The sequence below is a fragment of the Capra hircus genome, chromosome 19, assembly GCF_001704415.2.
Source record: "Capra hircus breed San Clemente chromosome 19, ASM170441v1, whole genome shotgun sequence".
Taxonomy (NCBI): Eukaryota; Metazoa; Chordata; class Mammalia; order Artiodactyla; family Bovidae; genus Capra; species Capra hircus.
This window is the reverse complement of record NC_030826.1, coordinates 54,961,439-54,983,756: the sequence shown is the minus strand read 5'-3', so window position 1 is coordinate 54,983,756 and position 22,318 is coordinate 54,961,439. Positions and strand designations below refer to the sequence as shown.

Here is a 22,318-nt window from a genome sequence, read left to right as displayed (position 1 = left end):
ACAGAGGAATTAATCGTAAAGGCGCTGGAGGCAAAAGCTCATACCCACAGGATGGAGGTTGTAACCTACCCCAGCTGTAGGAGCGCTGATCACTAACTGGGGCAGCTTCATTCCGTCTACAAACGTTTGGGGAGAACTTATATGACTGCTCCCCCTCCCCGCCCCCAACACACACACACACACACACACACACACACACACACACACACACACACACACGCACTTGAGTAATCACTGAGCCAGACAGATAAGTGCAAGACCAGTTTCTGTTTGGCAGAGAAGAGTCAGGAAAAACTGCGATCGCTCCCATGAAATCAAACCCAGACCCTCCGAAGTGGGCGGTGAGAATCTCGGTGCGGGGAGGAGGACCCGAGCCCAGCGCCTTCATCTCATCGCCTCTTCCACCGCAGCTGGCCTCGCGGTGGCGCTGCTCCCTCTAGAACATTATGGCTTTGCCGCCCGGCCCTCCCAGCATTTTCCAGGCTCGAAGATTTAAACCAGTCTGGGAGGAACTGAATGCCACTGGGCACAGCGAGAGACCGAGTGCTTAGCGCTGACTCACTGTGACTCTGCCACTGTGCGGCCCCCGCAGTTTTGTAAACTTCCCGCACCTCCGAGGCGGGTCTTTCCGGGTAATTGTGGGAGTGGGAGTTGGGGCGGGGCAAGGGGCGTGGTGGTGTCTCACTCCCCCCCCCGGGCGGTGCTGGTGCATCTTTGATTTTAAGGGATCAGAGTTTGATTTGAAGCACACTGCTAACTTCCTGACACGTGGTGGCCAACTTTGTGATCCACCTGCTTGACTTTCGTTTTGAGTGAGATTTCTTAGGTTAAGGGTAAAAAACTGGAAAATATTATGAAGCAGGTAACAGTTTCTATAAGGTCTTGCGCAAAACCAGGATGGACGTTGCAGGACAAGTGCGATGAAGTAGTACATCAGGGGACATGATGAAATCTGCCCTTGAAGGTTAAGTTAAATTCCATACATATGGGATTTTCCCGGCGGTCCAGTGGTTAAGACTCCCTGCTTCCACTGCAGGGGGCAAAGTTTCCATCCTTGGTCAGGGAGTTAGTGAAAGTCTCCTAGTAGTGTCTGACTCTGCAACTCCATGGACTGTATAACCCGCCAGGCTCCTCTATCTGTGGAACTTTCCAGGCAAGAATACTGGGATCTTCTGGACCTAGGGATCAAACCCAGGTCCTCCTGCATTGCAGGCAGTTCTTTACTGTTTGAGCTGCCAGGTGGTAAAGGCAGGGCACAGCCTATATCCCTGGCACAGCCAAAATAAAAATAAAAATCCACATGTAGGGGAGGGAGGTGGGAGGGGGGTTCATGTTTGGGAACACATGTAAGAATTAAAGATTTTAAAATAAAATTAAAAAATCCACACGTGCAGTCTATGCAGTTGTTGAAAAGAATGAAGTCAAATTCTGTGTGCTGAAATGAAAAGATTGCTAAGGTTTGTCTGAACAAATGGTGTATAAATATACTTACATTTGTCTAAAAATAAGGTATTAAGTCTCTTGAAGGATGGACTTCTGTGGTGGCTCAGATGGTGAAGCATCTGCCTACAATGCAGGAGACATGAGTTCGATCCCTGGATCGGGAAGATCCTCTGGAGAAGGAAATGGCAACCCACTCCAGTACTCTTGCCTGGAAAATCCCATGGATGGAGGAGTGTGGTAGGCTACAGTCCATGGGGTCACAAAGATTTGGACACGACTGAGCGACTTCACTTTCATGCTCGTTTCTACTGTTTGTTTACTGTGTGCATTTAATTTATTTTTTGGCTATGCAGCATGCAGGATCTCAGTGCCCCCACCAGGGATCTAACCCGTGTCCCCTGCAGTAGAAGCGCAGTGTCTTAACCAGTGAACCACAAGGGAGGTCCCTGCTGTGTGCATTTTAAATGTTAATAATACATTTCAAAAAGAAAGGGGGAAAAAAGAGAAAACTCACCCAATAATGGGTGTGCAAGAACAGCTGCTGTAAGTACCATAAGAGGGAAGGTGGGCCAACAGTGCACAACCCCGATTGGTGGCAGAGAGAGTCTCGTTTTGTGGAGCCTGAAGCCTTTCCTGTGTTGGAGGCCCTGTGTAAGAACTAAAACACAGGATTATAAACACACCATGCTGTGGCCACACTGAGGCCTCATGACAGGAGGGGAAATGTGATGAAGAGGAAGTCTGAGTGGAACAAGATAGCAGGCTTAACCCATTCTGGCTTAAGTGTCCAGCTTTTGCAAGTTTCATAAAACACGTGACCATGTGAACGCATTGTTAGGGCTGTTCCCAGGCGGTGGACAGGGCAGGTCCTTTCCAGGACCACACTAAGGAACTCAAGGGCAGTTCGTTGTTGAACATGTCAGGGGTGGAGGTGGAGATAAATTAGAAGTTTGGGATTAACATATACTACATATACTACTGTATGGCTTCCCAGATGGCTCAGTGGTAAAGAATCCGCCTGCCAAGCAGGAGACACAAGTTCGAGCCCTCGGTCAGGAAGATCCCCTGGAGTAGGAAATGGCAGCACACTCTAGTATTCTTGCCTGGGAAATCTGATGAACAGAGTCGCCTCGGGGGCGACAGTCCATGGGGTCGCAAAGAGTCAGACACCACTTGGCGACTAAACAGCAAACAGCAGCAAACAGCAAGGCCTTACTGTATCACAGGGAGCTATACTCAGTATGTTGCAATAACCTGCAATGGAAAAGAATCTGAAAAAGAATATATGGGGGTGTGTGTATAACTGTATCAGTTTGCTGTGCACTTGAAACTAACACATTATAAATTAACTATACCTCAAGAATAAAGTAAATAAAAACTGCTTAAGCATTTTGTCATGAATGCTATTTTTCCCCAGAAGGAGACTGTGAAGTGTATCACCTAAAAAGGAAAAAAGAAAGAGTCACAGATCAGGATTGAGACAATTTTAATTTTATATTGTGATGTCCTCTGAGGTTTTCTGTAATAGTTGTCTTTTAAAATCTGCTAATCCTTGTGCCCTAAATTGATTTCGTAATCCTCACTTTGAAAACTCCTATTCCAAAAGGAAGGATGAGGGTGGTGTGGGTGGGGGAAGCGGAGGAGAGGACAGGAGTGTGCTGGAGTTGATGTGAGTAATACCCCACCAGGTTCCCCACCCCACCCCGCCAGAGATGGGACCTGCATCCGCCCGACTCCTGGAGCTGAAACTGTCCCATATTTGCAGTTCCCCGATCAGTTTACTAAAGGGTGTGTCAGTGAGATTTAGGTCATTCTCATCCTCTTGGTGAGGAGGAGAGTTTGTTTCTCTTAGTATTTTTATTTATTTATTTATGGTTGCCCTGGGTCTTCGTTTCTGCACTCGGGCTTTCTCTAGTTGCCGTGAGTGGCGGAGGTGGGGGGGAGGGGGGCTACTCTGTTGTGCACAGGCTTGCTGCGGTGGGCTTGTTTCGGAGCACAGGTTCTAGGTGCACAGGCTAGCTGTGGCACAGGGGCTCATTAGTCGTGGCTCTCGGACTATGGAGTGTAGACTCAGTAGTTGTGGGCTTTAGTGTGGACTCTTCCTGGACTAGGGATTGAACCTGTGTCCCCTGCATCGGCAGATGGATGCTTATTCCCTGTACCACCAAGCACGGCAGAGGGTTTTTCTTTAGATGTCACATCTTTGTTTCACTTTTCAAGGGCTAGGAGACTCAAAAGACTGAGGGACTTTTTCCCCTTTCTCAACCAAGAGGGCAGGCAAGCCTTCCTGTTCCTTAATAGTGGTTCCCAGCTCTGGCTGATCACAGAAGTTGTCACATACCCTGAAGGTACAAAGCCCCAGGCTTTTGCCTGGAGCCTACTATCTGTGACTGGGGCTGCAGGGGCTAGAGATCGGAGATGACAGAATGACTGGACCTAGAGAGGGAAGGGGTGTTTTCCAAAGCCCTGAACTGGAACAGAGTTTGGGGAATTTTCCAGTGGTACCCCTCCAACCTGCCCCCTTATCTGTCCTGCTCCCACATAGCAATCCCAAGAGGTAGATTGTGGTCAATGGGGATCCTGAAGTGTGTTTTGGGGGCATGTGTGAAATTGTCCAGCTATCTGAACAGAGAATTCAGTATAAAGAATTAACATAGATATAAAGCTAGGCATGTTGCTTTAAAGGTAGATCGCTAGGTAACAGAAAAGGTGAAAATAAATAATTCTAAGGTGTCCCAGAGGGACCTGAACCTAGGACTGGAGGAGCCAAAGGGCAAAGTTGGAATAATTATAATAAAACATAGGAGCTTGAAGGAAATGCCCCTGGGGACTAAAACCTAATTCTTTGAGTGGGGTACATGCTCGCTGGTGGCGGTGTCTCTGAACAGGGCTCAGGGTAGCTAGTTCTGCAAGGGATGGAGAAACTGGCAAACTGCATTTAGCTGCTGATAGGGAACTGCAGCTGCACTTCCCTGGTGGCTCAGTGGTGAAAATCTGCCTGCCAAGGCAGGAGACACCGGTTTCATTCCTGGGTCCGGAAGATCCCCTGGAGAAGGGAATGGCAAACCACTCCAGTATTCTTGCCCGGGAAATATCATGGACAGAGAAGCCTGGTGCAATCCATGGGGTGGCAAAAGAGTCTGACACCACTAAACGGCTAAACAAAGGAACTGCAGCTTCCGGGTGAGGAAGCCTTCCAGTGATGAGGAAACAGCCAGCAGCTGGGAAGCAGTCGGCCCCCTTCTCTGGCCTCTGCAGGCCCTCTAGCGCCCCCTGTTGGCAAAATCCGACAGGGAGCAGCAGGTACTGGAGAATTACAGCGTCTTAGCAGAGTCGGACGGGAGAAGGCAATGGCACCCCACTCCAGCACTCTTGCCTGGAAAATCCCATGGACGGAGAAGCCTGGTAGGCTGCAGTCCATGGGGTCGCTAAGAGTCGAGCATGACTGAGCAACTTCACTTTCACTTTCACTTTCATGCATTGGAGAAGGAAATGGCAACCCACTCCAGTGTTCTTGCCTGGAGAATCCCAGGGACAGGGGAGCCTGGTGGGCTGCCGTCTATGGGGTCGCACAGAGTTGGACACGACTGAAGCGACTTAGCAGCAGCAGCAGCAGCAGCCCCTGTATCAACATTCAGAAAACGAAGATCATGGCATCCGGTCCCATCACTTCATGGTAAATAGATGGGGAAACAATGGAAACAATGACAGACTTTATTTTCTTGAGCTCCAAAATCACTGCAGATGGCGACTGCAGCTGTGAAATTAAAAGATGCTTGCTCCTTGGAAGAAAAGCTATGACCAACCTAGACAGCGTATTAAAGAGCAGAGACATAACTATGCCAACAAAGATTCATCTAGTCAAAGCTATGGTTTTTCCAGTAGTCATGTATGGATGTGAGAGTTGGACCATAAAGAAGAATTGATGCTTTTGAACTGTGGTGTTGGAGAAGACTCTTGAGAGTCCCTTGGACTGCAAGGAGATCAAACCAGTGAATCTTAAAGAAATCAACTCTGAATATTCACTGGAAGGACTGATGCTGAAGCTGAAGCTCCAATACTTTGGCCACCTGATTCGAGGAGCCAACTCGTTAGAAAAGACGCTGATGCTGGGAAAGACTGAAGGCAGGAGGAGAAGGGGATGACAGAGGATGAGATGGTTGGATGGCATCACCAACTCGATGCACATGAGTCTGAGTAAACTCCGGGAGATGGTGAAGGACAGGGAAGCCTGGCGTGCTGCAGTCCATGGGGCTGCAGAGTCAGACACGACGGAGCGACTGAACAATAACAACAACAAGCCCCTGTCCCACAGAGCCCCGTTTACAGGGTGGGTGTTGTGAGTTGAACTGTGTCCCCTCTCAAATGCATGTGTCAAAATCCTAACCCCTAGTGCCTCAAATCGTGACCTTATTTGGAAGGAGGGCTGTGGTAGATATAATTAGTTCAGATGAGGTCATTAGAGTGGGCCCTAGTCCAACATGACTAGTGTCCTTATAAAAAGGGGAATTTGGGCACAGCTATGCGCACAGGGAGAGTGTCATGTGAAGACAAAGGCAGAGTGCTACAAGGCCTGCCAAACATTGTCGGTAAGCCCCCAGAAGCTATGGGAAAGGCCTGGAACACATTCTGCCTGAGAAGGGACCGACCCTGCCAACACCTTGATCTCAGACTCCGGCCTCCCCAGAGCTGGGGGACAATGCCTTTCTGTTGTTTAGGCCACCTAGTTTGTGTTACTTCGTTAGTCTGCTCAACCCAAGCAGACTCACACAGTGGGGCTGGGGCAGAAAGATAATAGTTGGTCACAATCTCCAAATCCTTGGGGGAGAGGAGGCTCACCATACAAGGACCCCTGGGGCTCAGACCACAGGCATCTCAGCTGCTGCCCCATTGGAGACGTTTTCCTATCTCATGTGTATGCTCTTTTCTTAGTGACTGAGTCGTGTCTGACTCTTTGCAACCTTTTGGACTGTAGCCCATCAGGCTCCTCTGTCCATGAGATTTCCCAGGCAAGAATACTGGAGTGGGTTGCCATTTCCTCCTCCAGGGGTTTAAGGGACCTAACCTGCATCTCCTGCATTGCAGATGGATTCTTTACTCACTAAACCATCCAGGAAGCCCCCTTCTATCCCATGGCACTGTATAGTGTAAGTAAGTGTTAGTCACTCAGTCATGCCCAACTCTTTGAGACCCCATGGACTGCAGCCCACCAGGCTCCTCTGTCCATAAGATTTTCCAGGCAAGGATTCTGGAGTGGGTTGCCATTTCCTTCTCCAATGGCGCTGTATAAACCCAGACTATCATTCTACTGAGGGGAAGACCCCCCCAAACCCGCAAAAAAAAAAATTCCTGAGATTGAATTTCTTACCCTCTTGGTGAAGGGCAGCTCATAATCAAATTTTATGATTTAGGAAAAATACCAAAATTGACATTTCTTGTACCTGAGCATTATGGAACCTTTTCATACTCCATACACTGCATTTTTTTCCTTCATTCAGCCAGTCATCCTCTTGAGAAAGAAAACTCTTGGTAAGCCTCGACTTTCCGCCATCTGCTGTTGGTTGGTTGGGCTTCGAAGCTGGAGCGGTAGACGCCACGTGGGGCGCCAGTGATGGGAAGTGAGCTGTTTCAGGGCATGTCATTTTGGCCACGGGTATTTCAGTAACAGATTCCTTGCTCCTCCATCAGGAAGCCCAGCCAGGGCTTGTCTGGGGCTGTTTCTGGTTACTATGGAGATGAGCTCCACCCGGCGGTTCCCCATCCAGACCTCCCTGCTCTGTGGAGTTCAGCATCCCCAGGCACAGCTGCAAGGCCGATTCTGAGCTATTCCTGCTGTGGGAGTGTTTACACAACACCCCAGCTCTCAAGTTCCCCTCTGTGCCTCCCATATCCCAGAAAGCCAGAAAGACCCAGGCATCACCTCTGACGTTGTCTCCACCCCAGCACCAAGGAGTCGTGCCTGGAGGGACCCTTTTATAGGAGGAAGCTCAGGGAGGTGTCTGGAGGGGCTCCTGTGGCTCTGGGCCCCTTCCTGCTATTTCTGGGTCTTCCTTCCAAGAGCGTGAGGGGCAGGGAGGCTCCTCTCCATCTCCCTGGAAAGATGCATGATCTCTCTCATCCCTTTTTTTTCCTTCTTTAAAACCATTTTTCACTTAAATAATAGAGTGGGTTGGGATTTTTTTTGGCTGTCCCGCAAGGCATGGAGGATCTTAGCTCCCCAACCAGGGATCTAACCCAAGCCGCCTGTAGTGGAAGCATGGAGCTCTAACCACTGGATCACCAGGGAATTCCCTATAGAGTGATTTAAACTTTCAAATCTGACTGTATTGTTTACCCTTGTGAAACCCTGCCATGGGCTGCCCATTCCTCCTAATTAAAATCCAGAATCCTTACCAGGCTCTGCCCTACCAGGCCTGGCTGCCACTTCACACCACCACTTGTCTTCCTTAAAACACTTTGGTCCCTGGGTACTTGGCCCAGTCCTGAGCCCACACCCATCCTCTCTGTCTTGCTCACTCCTTGCCCTGCAGGCCTCAGCTGTCCCTTCAGGGAGGTCTTCCCTGAAAATGCCTGTCCGCCAGCCCCACTAGGGCCCCTTCTCATGACCGCTGTCTAATTTCCTTTTTTTAAAAAAATGTCTGTCCCTGGAAAATTTGTGTTTCGTTTTGTTTTGTAATATAGTAGAGGGAAAGCTTCTCTTCAGCGTGAAAGTACACTGGCTACATCACATAAAAGTTACCACCGTTAAGTGGGCAGTTCGGTGGCATTAAGCATGATCCCGTTATTGTGAGACTATCCCCACGATCCTTCTCCAGAACTCATGCACCACCTCAAGTGGGAATTCTGACTCCAGTAAACACTAGCTCCTCAATCCCCCCGCCCCCCAGCCCCTGCGACCGCCCCCCACTATTTTCTGTTTCTATTAATTTGCCTATTCTCAGCACCTTGTGTAAGTGGAAACACACAAGATTTGTCCTTTCACATTTGGCTTATTTCACTTAGCATAATGTCTTCAAAGTTTATTCATATGATAGAATGTGTCAGAATCTCAGTCTTTTTTAAGGCCGTTGTATATTCAGACCACGCTGTGTTTATCCATTCGTCCATTGATGAACACTTGGGTTGTTCCCACCCTTAGGCTGTTGTGAATTATGTTGCTATGGACATGGATTTATAAGCATCTGTTTGAGTCCCTGCTTTTAGTTCTTTTGGGTGTATCCCAGGGGTGGAGTCCCTGTCCTTTTCTTGTGCAGTACTTATTACAGCTACGACTATCATGGGGCCGGTGGTGTGGCTCAGGCATCTTTGTTGGGATTACTCACCACGGTATCCCCAGCCCTGAGTACTGTACATCGCACTGAATACATATTGTTGACTGAGTGAGGGAAAGTGTCCCATCTTAGTGGGTGGAGCAACATGTAGTCTGGGCTAATCTTAGCTCCCAAAGAACAAATCCATGGAGTTCCCCTGCTGCTGCTGCTGCTGCTGCTGCTAAGTCGCTTCAGTCGTGTCCGACTCTGTGCGACCCCAGAGACGGCAGCCCACCAGGCTCCCCTGTCCCTGGGATTCTCCAGGCAAGAACACTGGAGTGGGTTGCCATTTCCTTCTCCAATGCATGAAAGTGAAAAGTGAAAGTGAAGTTGCTCAGTCATGCCCGACTCTTAGCGACCGCATGGACTGCAGCCTACCAGGCTCCTCCGTCCATGGGATTTTCCAGGCAAGAGTGCTGGAGTGGGGTGCCATTGCCTTCTCCTGGAGTTCCCCAAGGACTGACAAAATTTCCAAGAGTATCAATTTTATTTATTTTTGAAATATAAGTATACAAGTTTTAATTTATTTTTAAGAATATATTCATATTTTAGAATCGGGACATGTACATGTATGACTGAACAGCATGGCTGACACAGCCCACATCCTCACCGGTGAGCCTCCAAGAACCATTTACTGAGCTGCCAGTGGTACTGGTGAAGAAAGACAGAGAATAAATAATAGTGCTTTGGGGAGCATCATAGTCATCAATGGGGTAGGGAAAGAGGGAGCCTCATTGTGCACATAACAGCAGGAGCAACTCCCCAGTACTGCATTCAAGAGAATAATAATAATAATACCAGTAACATGTATTGAAGGCTCACTCTGTGCCTGACTTGTGCCAATCACTTTGCCTAAATAGCTCATTTCATCCTCAAAAAAACACTATGCACTTTTTTCTGAATTTCTCCCACCTGATTTTTTGCCTCCTCCAACCCACTCCCCTCTGGCAACTACCTGTTTGTTCTCTGTATCTGTGTTTGAATTCTACTACTATTATTTTTCTCTTTTCCCCTTCTCTGCCCTACTGAATAAGACGACAACCTGGTAGCCACTGTAGTTTGGGGAGAGACATCATTTTGAATTTGTCATTGGCAGTGGTTTCCAGTATTGTCTCTTTTACTGTTCACTTTGGGCTTCCCTGGTGGCTCAGAGGTTAAAGCATCTGCCTGCAATGTGGGAGACCTGGGTTCGATCCCTGGGTCGGGAGGATCCCCTGGAGAAGGAAATGGCAACCTGCTCCAGGATTCTTGCCTGGAGAATCCCATGGATGGAGGAGCCTGCGCAAAGAGTCAGACACAACTGAGGAACTTCATTTAACTATTATTTTTAAAACCCAGTACCAATCATTAGCAGTCTAGATTCACAGATTTTTATTTCACTTATTTGTTATTCTTTCAGCTTCCCCAAGCAGCGTGTGGGATCCTAATTCCCTAACCAGGGATCAAACCCGTGCCCCTCTACTGGAAGCGAGCAGGCTTAATCACTGGACCGCCAGGGAAGTTCTTGCGCTTCTATTATTATCCCAATTTTACTAGTGAGGAAATTGAGGCACAGAAGGGCCTAAGTACCCTGCCTAAAGGCATATGGCTAGGAAATGGCTAGAGTGGAATTTTTAGGCCAGACTTTCTGATTCCGGAACTCACACACAAAACCGTTCTTCTCCAAGGCTGAAGCAGAGAAGTGCTACTCTTTACGTTATAGCCAATCAGAGATATGACAGAGTAAAATTAAAAACTGAGTGTCATTTACAGACAAAGTGCCCAGGACCTCAAAGACTACCTCCTACCTGTCTCCGTGCTCGGGCTGTGAGTGCCTCCCCAGCCAATTCGCTGAGGATACTGGGAAGCAGATTGAGGCTTGCACCCAGGTGGGGCCCGTGAGGACCTCTCAGGACCTCCTGCAGTTCTTAGGCATCTCCTAGAAGACATGATGGTGCAGAAAAAGAGTGACCTTGTCTTCTAGATTTTGAACATTGGCATCAAATGTTGAGTGTGTTGCAGCAAAAATGGAAATGAACTGTTTCCTCTCCTGAGGACAAGGAAAGTAAAGAGAATTGTGAACAGTTAAAAGAAGGAACGTAAATGGGCCTGAAAGGCTTCATCACTCCTAGTTTTATTTTACCTGTCATTAATCTATAGTGTCTGTTAGATTTGTCCTTCACAAAGCTAACCTATCACCCCCTGATGCTATGCTTATTGCATCCTGAACCTGGTGTTAGCTCTCTCTTGAAGCAAATCACCCCTTATCACTGTTTGCTTTTTAGAAAGAAGGTCAAAGGCAGATGACCCAGAGACAAATAAACCCAGTTACTGGACTTTTTTGAAAAAACGCAAGAAGAAAAACACAAGACCTTCATTACTTTGAGCTTTATCATTTACCCTAAAACCATGAAATCCAGGCTACATAACATCTCTCAATTCTCCTAGGAGGGGGGGTACAGTCCTTGAGGTGCTAGCCTACTGTGTCTTACCCCATGCATGGCAGTGGAATCAAGCCATCTTCTTTTCATTGTTGTTATTATTAATTAATTAATTTATTGGCTGTGCAGGGTGTTCGTTGCTGCACGGGCTTTTCTCGAATTGCAGACAGCAGGGGCTCCTCTCTGGTTGCGGCCCGCGGGCTTCTCATTGCCATGGCTTGTCTTGTTGAGGAGTACAAGCTCTAGTGCATGCAGGCTTCAGAAGTTGCACACGGGCTTAGCAGTTGCGGCTCCTGGGCTCTAGAGCACAGTCTCAATAGCTGTGGGCTTAGTTGCTCCAAAGCATGCGGAATATTCCCGGATCAGGGATCAAACCCATGTCTCCTGCCTTGCAGGCGGCTTCTTTACCACTGAGCCACCAGGGAAGCCTGTAAGCCATCTTTCTATTTCCTCCAAATTCTGTCTCCATGTTTCTATTTGGCATCGGTGGACAGGGAACGCAGATCTGGGGGAGAGGTATGGGGCTGAATGGGACACACACCCTGCAGCTAAATGCTGTCTTCTTCCCAGGGGAGAAAACCCAGCAACAGCAGAGACAACTGCAAGCCTCTGCCCCTCCCAGTTCAGCCCCATCTTCCTGGCCAGGCCTTCATTTTCAGCCACAGTCTCAGTCCAGCCTCACCCTGTGCCTGGGAAGTGAAGAAAGGCACTTCTGTGAGTTCCTTGAGTGAGCTGGAGGAGGAGGAAAGGGAGGAGGATGTGTCTACCCCTTTCCTCCTGGAATCGGGGGTGGGGGGATGGTGGGAGCAGGGAGGGGTGGAGGACCTAGCTGCCAAGAGGGAACAGATGCTTGAGTCCATTGATCAGCCTGTTGTTTGGAATTCCGGGGCTCATTTTCCCACAGAAACAAAGCTCAAGTGGCGGTTGGCTTCCCGCCTGGCCCAAAGGAGCCAGACTCGGCTAATAGCAACGCAGCCTCCGAGGACCCTTCACACTCTTCCCACACTGCCAATGTCTGTTATTGGCTCGGCTCCCACGGGAGCTTCGGAAACTGCAGGGCCTCAGGCCGCTCTGGAAGAAAGGACTCTGGTGGCTGTGGAAACTGGGGTCTGGGCTGGGAGCAGCTCTTCCACAGGCGACAGCACTGGGGAGCAGCCTGTGTGTGTGTGTGTGTGTGTGTGTGTGTGTGAGTGTGTGTAGACATTTCTAAGCACATCCCTCAGTTTCTTCATCTGCAAATGCTGGTGGTAAAAGAAGGCTTGGACTAGATCAATGGTTTTCTAGTCTTTGTCTTTTTAACAGCTTCTCTTTTTTGCAAGTCATCTTGCATAAAATCTGTTCTGATTATAAAGTGTTGGCAGGGCCAATGAGGGGCTGGCCCCCTGGTATCCCTTCCCACCCCGCCAGCCCTGCCTCAGTGTCCCTCCTCAGAACTCCAGATGTCCTCAGAGCATGTTTGAAAAGTCACTAGGCTGGATCCACACACACAACTACACCCAGGCAGACACGCAGACCTATACACTAATGCACAAGCAACATTCAAGCACAGACACAGACACCTAAACACACACATAGGCAAAGCGATACACCCAGAAACACATAGACACTCACATACACCACATCTCTCCAGCTCTAGTATGATCCTACAATCAGAGAGGAAGTGCAGGGTTGCCCCTAATACGCTAGACTGGGGATGACAATGAAACTTGGGGTCAGCCTCAGCCAAATTCTTGTGAGCTGTGCGGCCCTGGATGAGCCGGTCCCCTGCTCTGAGCTGTAAATGTTAACACTGGGATCCGAGATTAACGTGTACAAGGTTCTGTGAGTCTCGAAGCTGGCAGTCACTCTGGTAACTTTCCAGGCGGCTCAGTGGTAAAGAATCTGCCTGCCAATTCAGGAGATGCGTGTTCGATCCCTAGGTCGGGAAGATCCCCTGGAGGAGGAAATGGTAACCCATTCCAGTATTCTTCCCTCGGAAATCCTAGGGACAGAGGAGCCTGGTGGGCTACAGTCCATGCGGTCGCAAAGACTGAACAATAACAAACTCACTCTGCAAGTGGCAGGGATACTGTGGCTGCAGACTTGACTAGTCAGGCCTGAATTGCAGGAAGGAGGCACCAGTCCTGTGCAGGCGCCTCGTCCATCTAACTCACTTTCGGTGCCATGCAGGGACTCTACAGAAGAATCAGGGGCCTGAGTGTTCTCTGTAAGAGGAGCGGGACGGGGCGTGCCAGGGCAGGGGTGGGCGGGGCTCTGTGAAAGGTGGGAGGGTTCCGGAGGTGAGGGGACTCCCCATTGGTCCACGTTGCCACAGCAACGTGGAGGCACAGCCTCCCCCATCCGCCCCCGGCCCCAGTGAGCTGGGGCCCTTGGCTGTCAAGGAAACGGTGCCGAGAACACAGAGCCCCAGGAGCCAGCAGGCCCCGCCCGGAAAAACAACATCCTGGCTGTGGGGCACCAGCAGGCTCTGTGGGAGGGGCTATTTTTAGCTGGTGAGGCAGCCAGGGCAGGACTTGTATGGCCTTGCTGTCTGGCTGTATAACTCAGCCATTATCCCGCCTGACCTTAGGTCCCGGGCTCAGAGGCCTCTGTCTGCCCCTGCTCTCCAGGCTGGCCCTCCCTGGGGTGCACCTGAGTTACCGAGAACCCCCCCAGCCCGGGGGGCGGAGGCTGACCTGGGAACACACCCTGTAGCCTCTGGAGCAAGTTCTCTGCCTTGAAATCAGCATGCAGGGGTTCCAAGCTGGGATGGGGTGGGGTGGGGGGTGGTTCTAGGGCTGCAGGGGGCCCTGGACCTTCCTGGGAGAGAGGCAGAGGCTTTACTGGGGCACAGAGCCCAGGGACTCCCCAGCGTGGAGGCTGAGCCCAGTTCCAGCTGCCCAGCTGATGCAGAGATGTCAGGCAGCCTCCGAAGGAAGAGACAGGTCCTTTTAGGGAAGACATTCCCAGCTCCAGCCACACTCTGGGGTCGGTTCAGCCGCAGCCCTCAAGAGCTGAGAAGGTGTGCTTATGAAAACAGCTCTAGTCTCAGACTTTGTTGCCCACGCCCAGGAGTCCTGCCCGGCTCTTGCGGAGTGTGAGGTCTGCGTTGAATCTTGGGCAGACACCCTTCGGCAGGTTCCAGAACTAGGCTATAGCAACAGGGATGAAAATAGCTGGTGGGCACCAGACCATCCAAAGCAGACACGGGGGCAGCCAGAATGACTGTGGGGGTGGACCCCTCTGGGAGAAGCCACCTCTGGCTCTCCCTGTTCAGAACTTGGGAGTAGGGGGTGTGCAAAGGGTAGGCACCCGGTTTCAGCCTCCTTTTCCTGGGTCAGGGCTCTCCCGCCCAGTAGGAATCCTGGGACAAGGGCCTTGCTCCCTTCTGTCTTTCAAGACCAGCTCAGGAAAGATGGGAAGTACGGGGAATTCTTGGTGGATGCAGAGAAGTGTGCTTCCCAGGTGGCTCAGTGGTAAAGAATCCACCTGCCAATACAGGAGACGCGAGTTTGATCCCTGGGTCAGGAATATTCCCTGGAGGAGGAAACGGTAACCTGCTCCAGTATTCTTGCCTGGAAAATCCCAAGGACAGAGGAGCCTGGAGAGCTACAGTCCATGAGGTCACAAAGAGTTGGGACACAACTGAGCAAGCATACACGCAGGAGAGAAGGGTAGAAAAGGGAGTCATTCAGAGACCAAACGTTTATTGAGCACTTACTATGTGCCAGGCACTGTCCCAGGAACCTGGGAGAGGAGGGGTCAGGGTAGCTTGGAACTGTCCAAGCTGCGGTTCCTTCTCCCAGAAACAAGGCCTGCAGGGGGACAGGATCTGGGGGGGCCTCCTCCCTGAGAGGTCGAAGGCCTTGGGTACAGAAGGTGGAGGCCTTTAGGAATGAGAAGGCTGGGGAATGTGTGGGGGTCCTAGGCTGTTGCCTTCTCTGGTTCAAACCAGGGGTGCAGAGAAGCAAGCTTCCCAGGAGCTGGGTCAGCAGCGGGAGGCGGCCCCGGGCCCCTGCATCACCTCCTCTTGAGCGCGGATATGCAGGACTTCTTGAGGGGCCCGATCTGCAGATGGGCGTCTACACTCTCCAGGAAGAAGGCGGGCTTGAGTCTGCGCGTGAAGAGCCCCGCAAAGTGGCTGTCCAGGCGGCTCTGGAAGGGGTCAACCGGGGAGGCCGGCGTGCCACTCCGGCGCGCCCGGGAGGCCCTCAGCCTCCGTAGGAGGCTCATCTTGCCGTCCCGCACGGTGTAGAAGGCCAGGGCTCGGTCAGCATATTCCAGGCAGATCCCCACGGTGGGTGAGAAGGGGTGCGGCAGGGGTGCCTCCTGCCCATGGAACCAGACGGAGAAACTGCGTCCGTTCCACTGGAGGCAGCAGGAGTAGGCGTTGCGGCCCAGCCGGCCCCGGTCGTAGGGCTCTTGTGGGGAGAAGTCTTCGGCCATGACCCCCACGCTGACCCAGCCCTCAATGATCTCCACCTCCCAGTAATAGGTGCCCCGGTCCAGGGCGCCCTCGCCCAGCACCTGCTCGCAGTGGGTGAAGCGGGTGGGCGACTCGGGGTAGTTAATAGGACACAGCACCCTCTTCACGCCCTTGGTTCCAAACAGCTGCAGGAACTTGTCGGCCGTGTCACTGTCCAAGTCCACTATGTAGGCAACTGCCCCCACGGACCGGAGAGAAATGCGGGGCTCAGGTCCAAGGTCAGGCAGGGCAGCCTTTCCCCGAGGGGCCCACATCCCCCAAACACCTCTCCCGTCCTTTGTAATGGGCATGATTCAGCCATCACGGGGAGCCCCCCGTGAGCTGACCTAGTTCACCCTCTGAACCGGGGACAGGAATCCCGGCCCATGGGCACTTAGGGCCCAGCCCAGCACCCTTGGGAGAGCCCAGGTAAGCATCCTGGCAAGCCCAGGTGTCAACTTACACTTGAGGAAGTAATCCCTAGGAGCCTCACTCTCCAGGTTGTTGGTGCTGTCGGGGTCCTGGGGCTCAGCGTCTGCTGCCGAAGAGGAGACAGTCGGTGAGGGCCTCCTTAGCTGCCTGTGGCTGGGCTGTGCAAGGCAACCCATCTCTGAACCTGTGATTGAAATCCTCCTCCTCCATCCTCTCAGCACCCCAGGCCACCTGGGGACAGGCACATGCCCAAATACGGTACCCTGTGTTCATACGCATGCTGGTCCTTGTTCTACGTCCCATGTCCTCCCTGGGCTTCATCATCTCTGAAGCCAGAGGGTGTGCCATGACAGGCCCTCTCTGCCCCCCGGGCTGCGGCCAAAGGGGCTGACTCGTGATTACAGGGTGGTGGCTCGAGTCCCTGGCAGGATTTGGGGTCCCACCCTGTGCTAGGCACAGTTTCCATCCTCCACTCCTGAGCGGGCACCGGGCCTGGGGCCCTGTGCGGGGAGCCTGGGGAAGGGTGAGTCACTTGCAGGGGGCGCCCACCTTCTGTGCCTGGCTTCTGCAGCCTGTCTTCGTCACCGCCCAGCCCCCGCAGCTGCTCCCACTGGCTGGAACAGGCCGAGGCCAGGACGGCCTGCACCGCGCGCACAGCCTGGGAGGACTTGGTGAAGCTGAGCTCCCTCGGGGGTCCGGGCCCGGGGCCGCACCCCTCCTCCAGGGCCAGCCTGAGCGCCAGGAGTTCCTGTGCCAGACAGATGCCCATTAAGGCTGAGCTGGCCGCAGCAGCTCCTCCGGGCATGAGACAGACAGCCTGCCAGGAGGCCGGCACAGCCACGAAGGCGGCCCCCCACGGCCTCCTCCTGCGGCTTTGGTGCCCGCTGCACCGGCAGAGCCGCCCTCACCTGTAGGAAGCTGACCGAGTCGGCTTCAGGGACCTGACTGAGGTTGTGGCGGGCCCTGCTGAGTCGGCTCCGCTGCTCCTCCTGCCGCCGCAGGTCGCCTTGGGAGCGGCCCAGCATGGTCGCCTCCCCCTCATCGATGAAGCCCAGCACGTCCGTCTGAAACCCCTGCAGGACGGCCGCAGCCTCGGCAAACAGCCGGCTCACCCTCTCCCGCTCTGCCACGGCTGCGCTCTGCACAGAACAGTGGGGGGCGGGCAGTGAGGACAGAGAACGCCCCGAAGACATTTTGGCCACCTTCTCAGACCCCTGTCTTCCCACCATGTCTTGTTGAGGGTGGGGGGTGGACAGAGGCACCAGCCCGAACTGCCCTGGGTCTGTGCCAGGTCAGGGGGGAGACAGGCTCAGTGGAGCTGGGCCACGCCCTGGGCACGGGCTTCTCTGGAGTGGACAGTGCCATGCTGAAAGCTCACAGCGCCAGGAGCCTGGGGCAGGGGTGGACGGGGGCTGAGCTGGACGGGATCTGACCTTGATGAGGGCCACCGTGCGCCGGGACTGAGCGATGCCCGCACCCAGCTCGTCCATGCGGTCCTCCACAGCGCTCAGGACTTTGGGCTGCTCGGCCTGTGGACGACACCCTCAAGGAGAAAGGGGTCTAGAAGTAGGGTCCCGGGCCTCACCGAGGGAGAGGTGGGGGTGACCAGGAGTGGTATCTGGGTCCAGGTGGACTGGGAGTGGTGATGATATACCAGAGGGGCCTCAAGCCCAGGCTGGTGCCCTTTCGGAATGTCTGGGAGAGGGCAGGCTGGTGGGCCGTGGGCTGCCTGCCTCCCCCTCTTTGACTGGTGAGCAAGTCCAGGACCCTCTGGTCCACCATGTTGCTCATTGTGATTTGAGAACTTCCCTCCGCGGGAAAGAAGCAGAAAGTGAGGAGGGGCCCTGCGCAAGGTCGGGGAATCATTGTCCCCCAAGAGTCTGTGTCCCCAATCCAAGCCTGAAAAATGGGGATTCCGGGCAAATCCCCTGGGTCTTATGAGTCACCACTTCAGGCAGGAGAGACGGAAAATCCCAAGGCCAGAGGCGCCAAGGCCAGGCCTGGGGCCAAAGGAAACGGGGCGGAGGTAACGGCCGGACAGCCAGTACACGCGCCCACCACCAGCCCCCGGACAGCCATACAGGGCGCTCTGTGTGCTCAGCCCACCCTCCGCAGCACTCCTGTCGTCTGCCACACCCATCCAGTCCCTCAGCCCAGGCAGATCTGAGCGGGACCGGCAGGAGCCCGGCCAAGGCACCGGCCGCCCCCCGGGGACCCTGCGGACCCCACCAGGCTCCTTTAACCACCCCCAACCCCATGGGCTCCGCCCCAGCCTCAGTCTTCCAGCCCGATTTTTGCATCCTTTTCGAGTTCTCACTGGGTCCCTCCAACCCCCATTCTCATCCCAAGAGGAATGTCCCACAGCGAGCGGATGACTGTCAGGGTTGGAAGGCACCGCAGAGATCCTCAGGTTAGAGAGGGAAATTAAGGATGGCAAAGCAATGAGGGGTCCTCGGCCGGCGCGCGAGGCGCATCACCCGCCCCCACCCGCCCGCCGCGCCCGCCGCGCCCGCGCCCGCGCCCTACCTCCTGGAGCGCGCGCTCCTGCTCCAGTGGCACGAGCTCGTGGCCCCGGTGCTCCTGGGCGGCGCAGGCCTCGCACAGGCACACGCGCTCGGCGCGGCAGTAGCGCTCGAGCGGCCGCAGGTGGCGCGGGCACAGGCTCTCCTCCAGCCTGCGCAGCGGCGGCACCAGGCGGTGTCCGCGCAGCGCGGGGCTGCGCTCGTGCGGGCCCAGGTGCGCGGGGCAGAAGGACGCGAGGCAGGAGAGGCAGGAGAGCGCGGCGGGTAGGGCGGCGCCTTCAGGGCACGCATCGCAGCGCACCGGCTCCTCACCGGGCGGCCATGACTCGGGCGCGCTGGGAGCCGACGGCTCCGGGGCGCTGGGCGGCGCACTGGGTGTTGCCGGCTCGGGGGCCGGGGCCGGGGCCGGCGGGGTAGGGGCCGGGCCGGGGCCGGGCCCCGGGCCCGACCCCTGGCGGAGCTGCAGCAGCTCGGACAGCGTGTGGTTCTTGCGGAGCTGGAGGCCGTCGGGGAAGGGTTCCTGGCACAGCGGGCAGCGCTCCGTGCCTCCGAGGCCGCCGGCGCCGCCCGCTCCGCGGTGCGGCCAGAGCGCGCCCAGGCAGAAGAGGCAGAAGTTGTGGCCGCAGGGCAGTGTCACCGGCTCCCGGAGCAGCTCCAGGCAGATGGGGCAGCTGAAGGGCCCACTCCCGTCCATGGCTCCGCGGCCACGGCGCACCGCCTGCGCCGCTCGCGCCTGGGAGGGACCCGGACCATTCGCGACGCGGCGCCGCCCCCTGGGACAGAGGCCAAGGGTCCGGCCCCCGCCCGCCCCCGGCTCGGACCGCCCCCGAGCGCAAAAGGCCGGCCAGTACCCGGCCCCGTCCCGGACAGCGTGGGGGTGGCCTCTGGGCCCCAGTCTGACCCCCTAGGGGCTCCTGGAGGAAAGGGCAGTGAGAGAGAGGGCAGAGGGCATATGTTTTTGCCTCTTAGTGACTCTATTTACCTTCGGTGGGGAACTTGGGCTTCTCTAAACTTAAAATGGGAAGTTGATGTCCTCCAAGTCCACTGTCCCACGAATTCAGTTCCAGCCCATGGACACTCACGTGATGTGCCAGGGGCTCAGGCTGTGGGTTCCCCAAATGGAGGTGTTCGCTGAGACTAGTGGAATTAACACTTGAAATGGTGCATTTTAGTATATGTAAACTATACCTCCATAATGTTAAAAAAGAACAGGATGGCAACAGAATAACTAAAGGAGCACTGGGTTGTAACCCTAAGTATAAAACAAACTTCCATGAGTTCATGCTGTTATAAATAAATCTCTGGATAAATAAATAAATGGAGAATAGACAAATTTCCCACTCAGAGGAATTCTAAGCAGCTTTGGCACATCCTCCAAGATGGAGAGTGGCTTCCCACTCCGCACGTGTGGAGGGTGCCGAGTGACTTCCTTCCAAAGGGAGCAGAAGAGTAACTTGACAGGGTACAGTGATGAAAACCAGCCCAGCCAGGTGATCAAGGTCAACAACAACAGTGATGTCATGTTCGGCAGTAAATACCGTTGATATGATGTGGTCTTCCTACCCACAGCCCCACTCTAATTATGATTAAAACTTTAGACAAATCCCAATGGAGACACAGTCTACATAGCGCCTGATCAGAACCCCTTGAAACTCTCAAGGTTGTCAAGCAGTTTCCCTGAAAGTTTACTTTCCGTCTGAAAAATTGTCACAGCCAAGAGAAGTCCATGGAGACATGATAACTAAATGTCCTGTGTATTCTGGACGTGTTCCTGAGAGAGAAAAAGGATGTTAGGGGGAAACAGGAAATTCAAAAAGTTATGGAATATAGTTCATAAGAATGTATCAATATTGGCTCTTTCATTGTGACAAATGTACCATAGTCATGATATGAGCAAAAGGACAAATTGGGAGGGAAGTATAGGGGGATTCTGAGTGATCTTTGCAATTTTTCTGTAAACTGTAACTATTTTAAAAGTTCAGAAAACAGGTTCCCCTTGTGGCTCATTGGTAAAGACTCTGCTGCCAGTGTAGGAGACATGGTTCGATCCCTGATCCTGGAAGATCCCACACACCACGGAGCAACTAAGCTCCTGCGCCACAACTATGGAGCCTGTGCTCCAGAGCCCAGGAGCCGCAATGACTGAGCCACAACTCCTGAAGCCTGAGCCCCCTGGAGCCTGTGCACCGCAACTAGGGAGTGGCCCCCGCTCACTGCAACTAGGAAGAAGCCCGAGCAGCAATGAAGACTCAGCACAGCCAAAAATATATAAATAGGATTAAATTTTTAAAATTCATTAAAAAAAATAAAATAGTTGAGGCAATGCTTCCTACACTCAGGCCTGCAGACCTCCTGCTGATGAGAGGCCAAAGTGGAAGGAATACACAGATGGAGAGGGTTGATCCACATAGAGGTGGGGATTAGCCTTTCTTATTCCTCCAGGGCCCTTCTCAGAGCCTAATGTAGTCTCAGACGTCTTTCCAGAGTAATTTTTAAATTTTTATATATTTATTTTTCTATGTGTTGGCCACACCATGCTGCCTGTGGGATTGTAGTTCCTGACCAGGGATCGAACCCGTGCCCCCTGCAGGGAAAGTATGGAGTCTTAACCACTGGACCACTAGGGAAGTCCCCAGAGTAATGCTTTTAAATGCACAAAATAAAATGCACAGGGTTCCATGGCAATCAATTACATTGAAATACAGGTACAAAATATAAAGAAAACAAATTTGTGATAAAGTTATATCTGTGTTTCTTTAACACAAGAACAAATAACAAGATCTGATGGAGGCCTAAGAATTACTGCGTTTTTGAGACAGTGATGGATGTAAGCATATTTCAAGTTCTCTGTCATTTCTGTAATATGCTATGAAAAATCTGTCATTTTTATTGGTGACAAGTCACAGCTATGGCTAATATCACTGTGGTGTGTTTTTTTTCCATTTGTAATGGAAAGTAATGCTAGATTACCATTAGAGGACATTGAAAATAAAGAGAATTCCCACCTCTCAAAACCCTGGATTAAACATGTCTAATTTAGGGGGAATTCCCTGGAGGTCCAGGGGTTAAGACTTGGTGCTTTCACTGCTGTAGCTCCGATTCAATCCCTGATTGGCAAGCTAAGACCCCACAAGCTATGCTGCTGCTGCTGCTGCTAAGTCACTTCAGTCGTGTCCGACTCTGTGCCACCCCATAGACGGCAGCCCACCAGGCTCCGCTATCCCTGGGATTTTCCAGGCAAGAACACTGGAGTGGGTTGCCATTTCCTTCTCCAATGCATGAAAGTGAAAAGTGAAAGTGAAGTCGCTCAGTCGTGCCCGACTCTTAGCGACCCCATGGACTGCAGCCTACCAGGCTCCTCCATCCATGGGATTTTCCAGGCAAGAGTACTGGAGTGGGTTGCCATTGCCTTCTCCGGGAAAACAGCTATACTCCAATAAAAATATAAAATCTGATTTAAAAATATGCTGTGCAGAACCTCTTGGAAGGAGAGACGAAAACTAAGATCTATTAAATATTAAAAGAGGGGTGGGATCCACTCCTGAGGAATTTGTGGGACGTAGGTGGAGGGGAAATCATGGTGGCCTTCGTGGAGGAAGTATCATTTGAGTTGGGCTTTCACAGACTGCTAGGGCTTGGAGACGTGCAGAAACTAGGGTGGGAAAAGACCTTCTGGGCAGAGCAGTGGGTGGACCAGCCTGGGCGTGCCTGGTTTGGCAGAGAGGCGTCTAATGAGTTCCGTAAGTA

The 22,318-nt window shown here is 52.9% G+C and overlaps 1 protein-coding gene across 2 annotated transcripts; it reads right to left on the bottom strand.

Moving 5' to 3' along the window:
* On the bottom strand, positions 14,828-19,330 carry TRIM47 (tripartite motif containing 47). 2 transcript variants are annotated; one of them, XM_018063789.1, is made up of 6 exons: positions 18,576-19,330; positions 17,483-17,578; positions 16,958-17,188; positions 16,599-16,797; positions 16,081-16,155; positions 14,828-15,813 (listed from the first exon to the last, which is right to left on the bottom strand). In XM_018063789.1, exons 1-6 carry the CDS (start codon positions 19,263-19,265, stop codon positions 15,173-15,175), a joined length of 1,932 nt encoding a protein of 643 aa, XP_017919278.1. In that variant the 5' UTR covers positions 19,266-19,330; the 3' UTR covers positions 14,828-15,172. The 2 variants fall into 2 exon arrangements, with proteins under 2 accessions (XP_017919278.1, XP_017919279.1); XM_018063790.1 differs by having other exon boundaries at positions 16,081-16,152.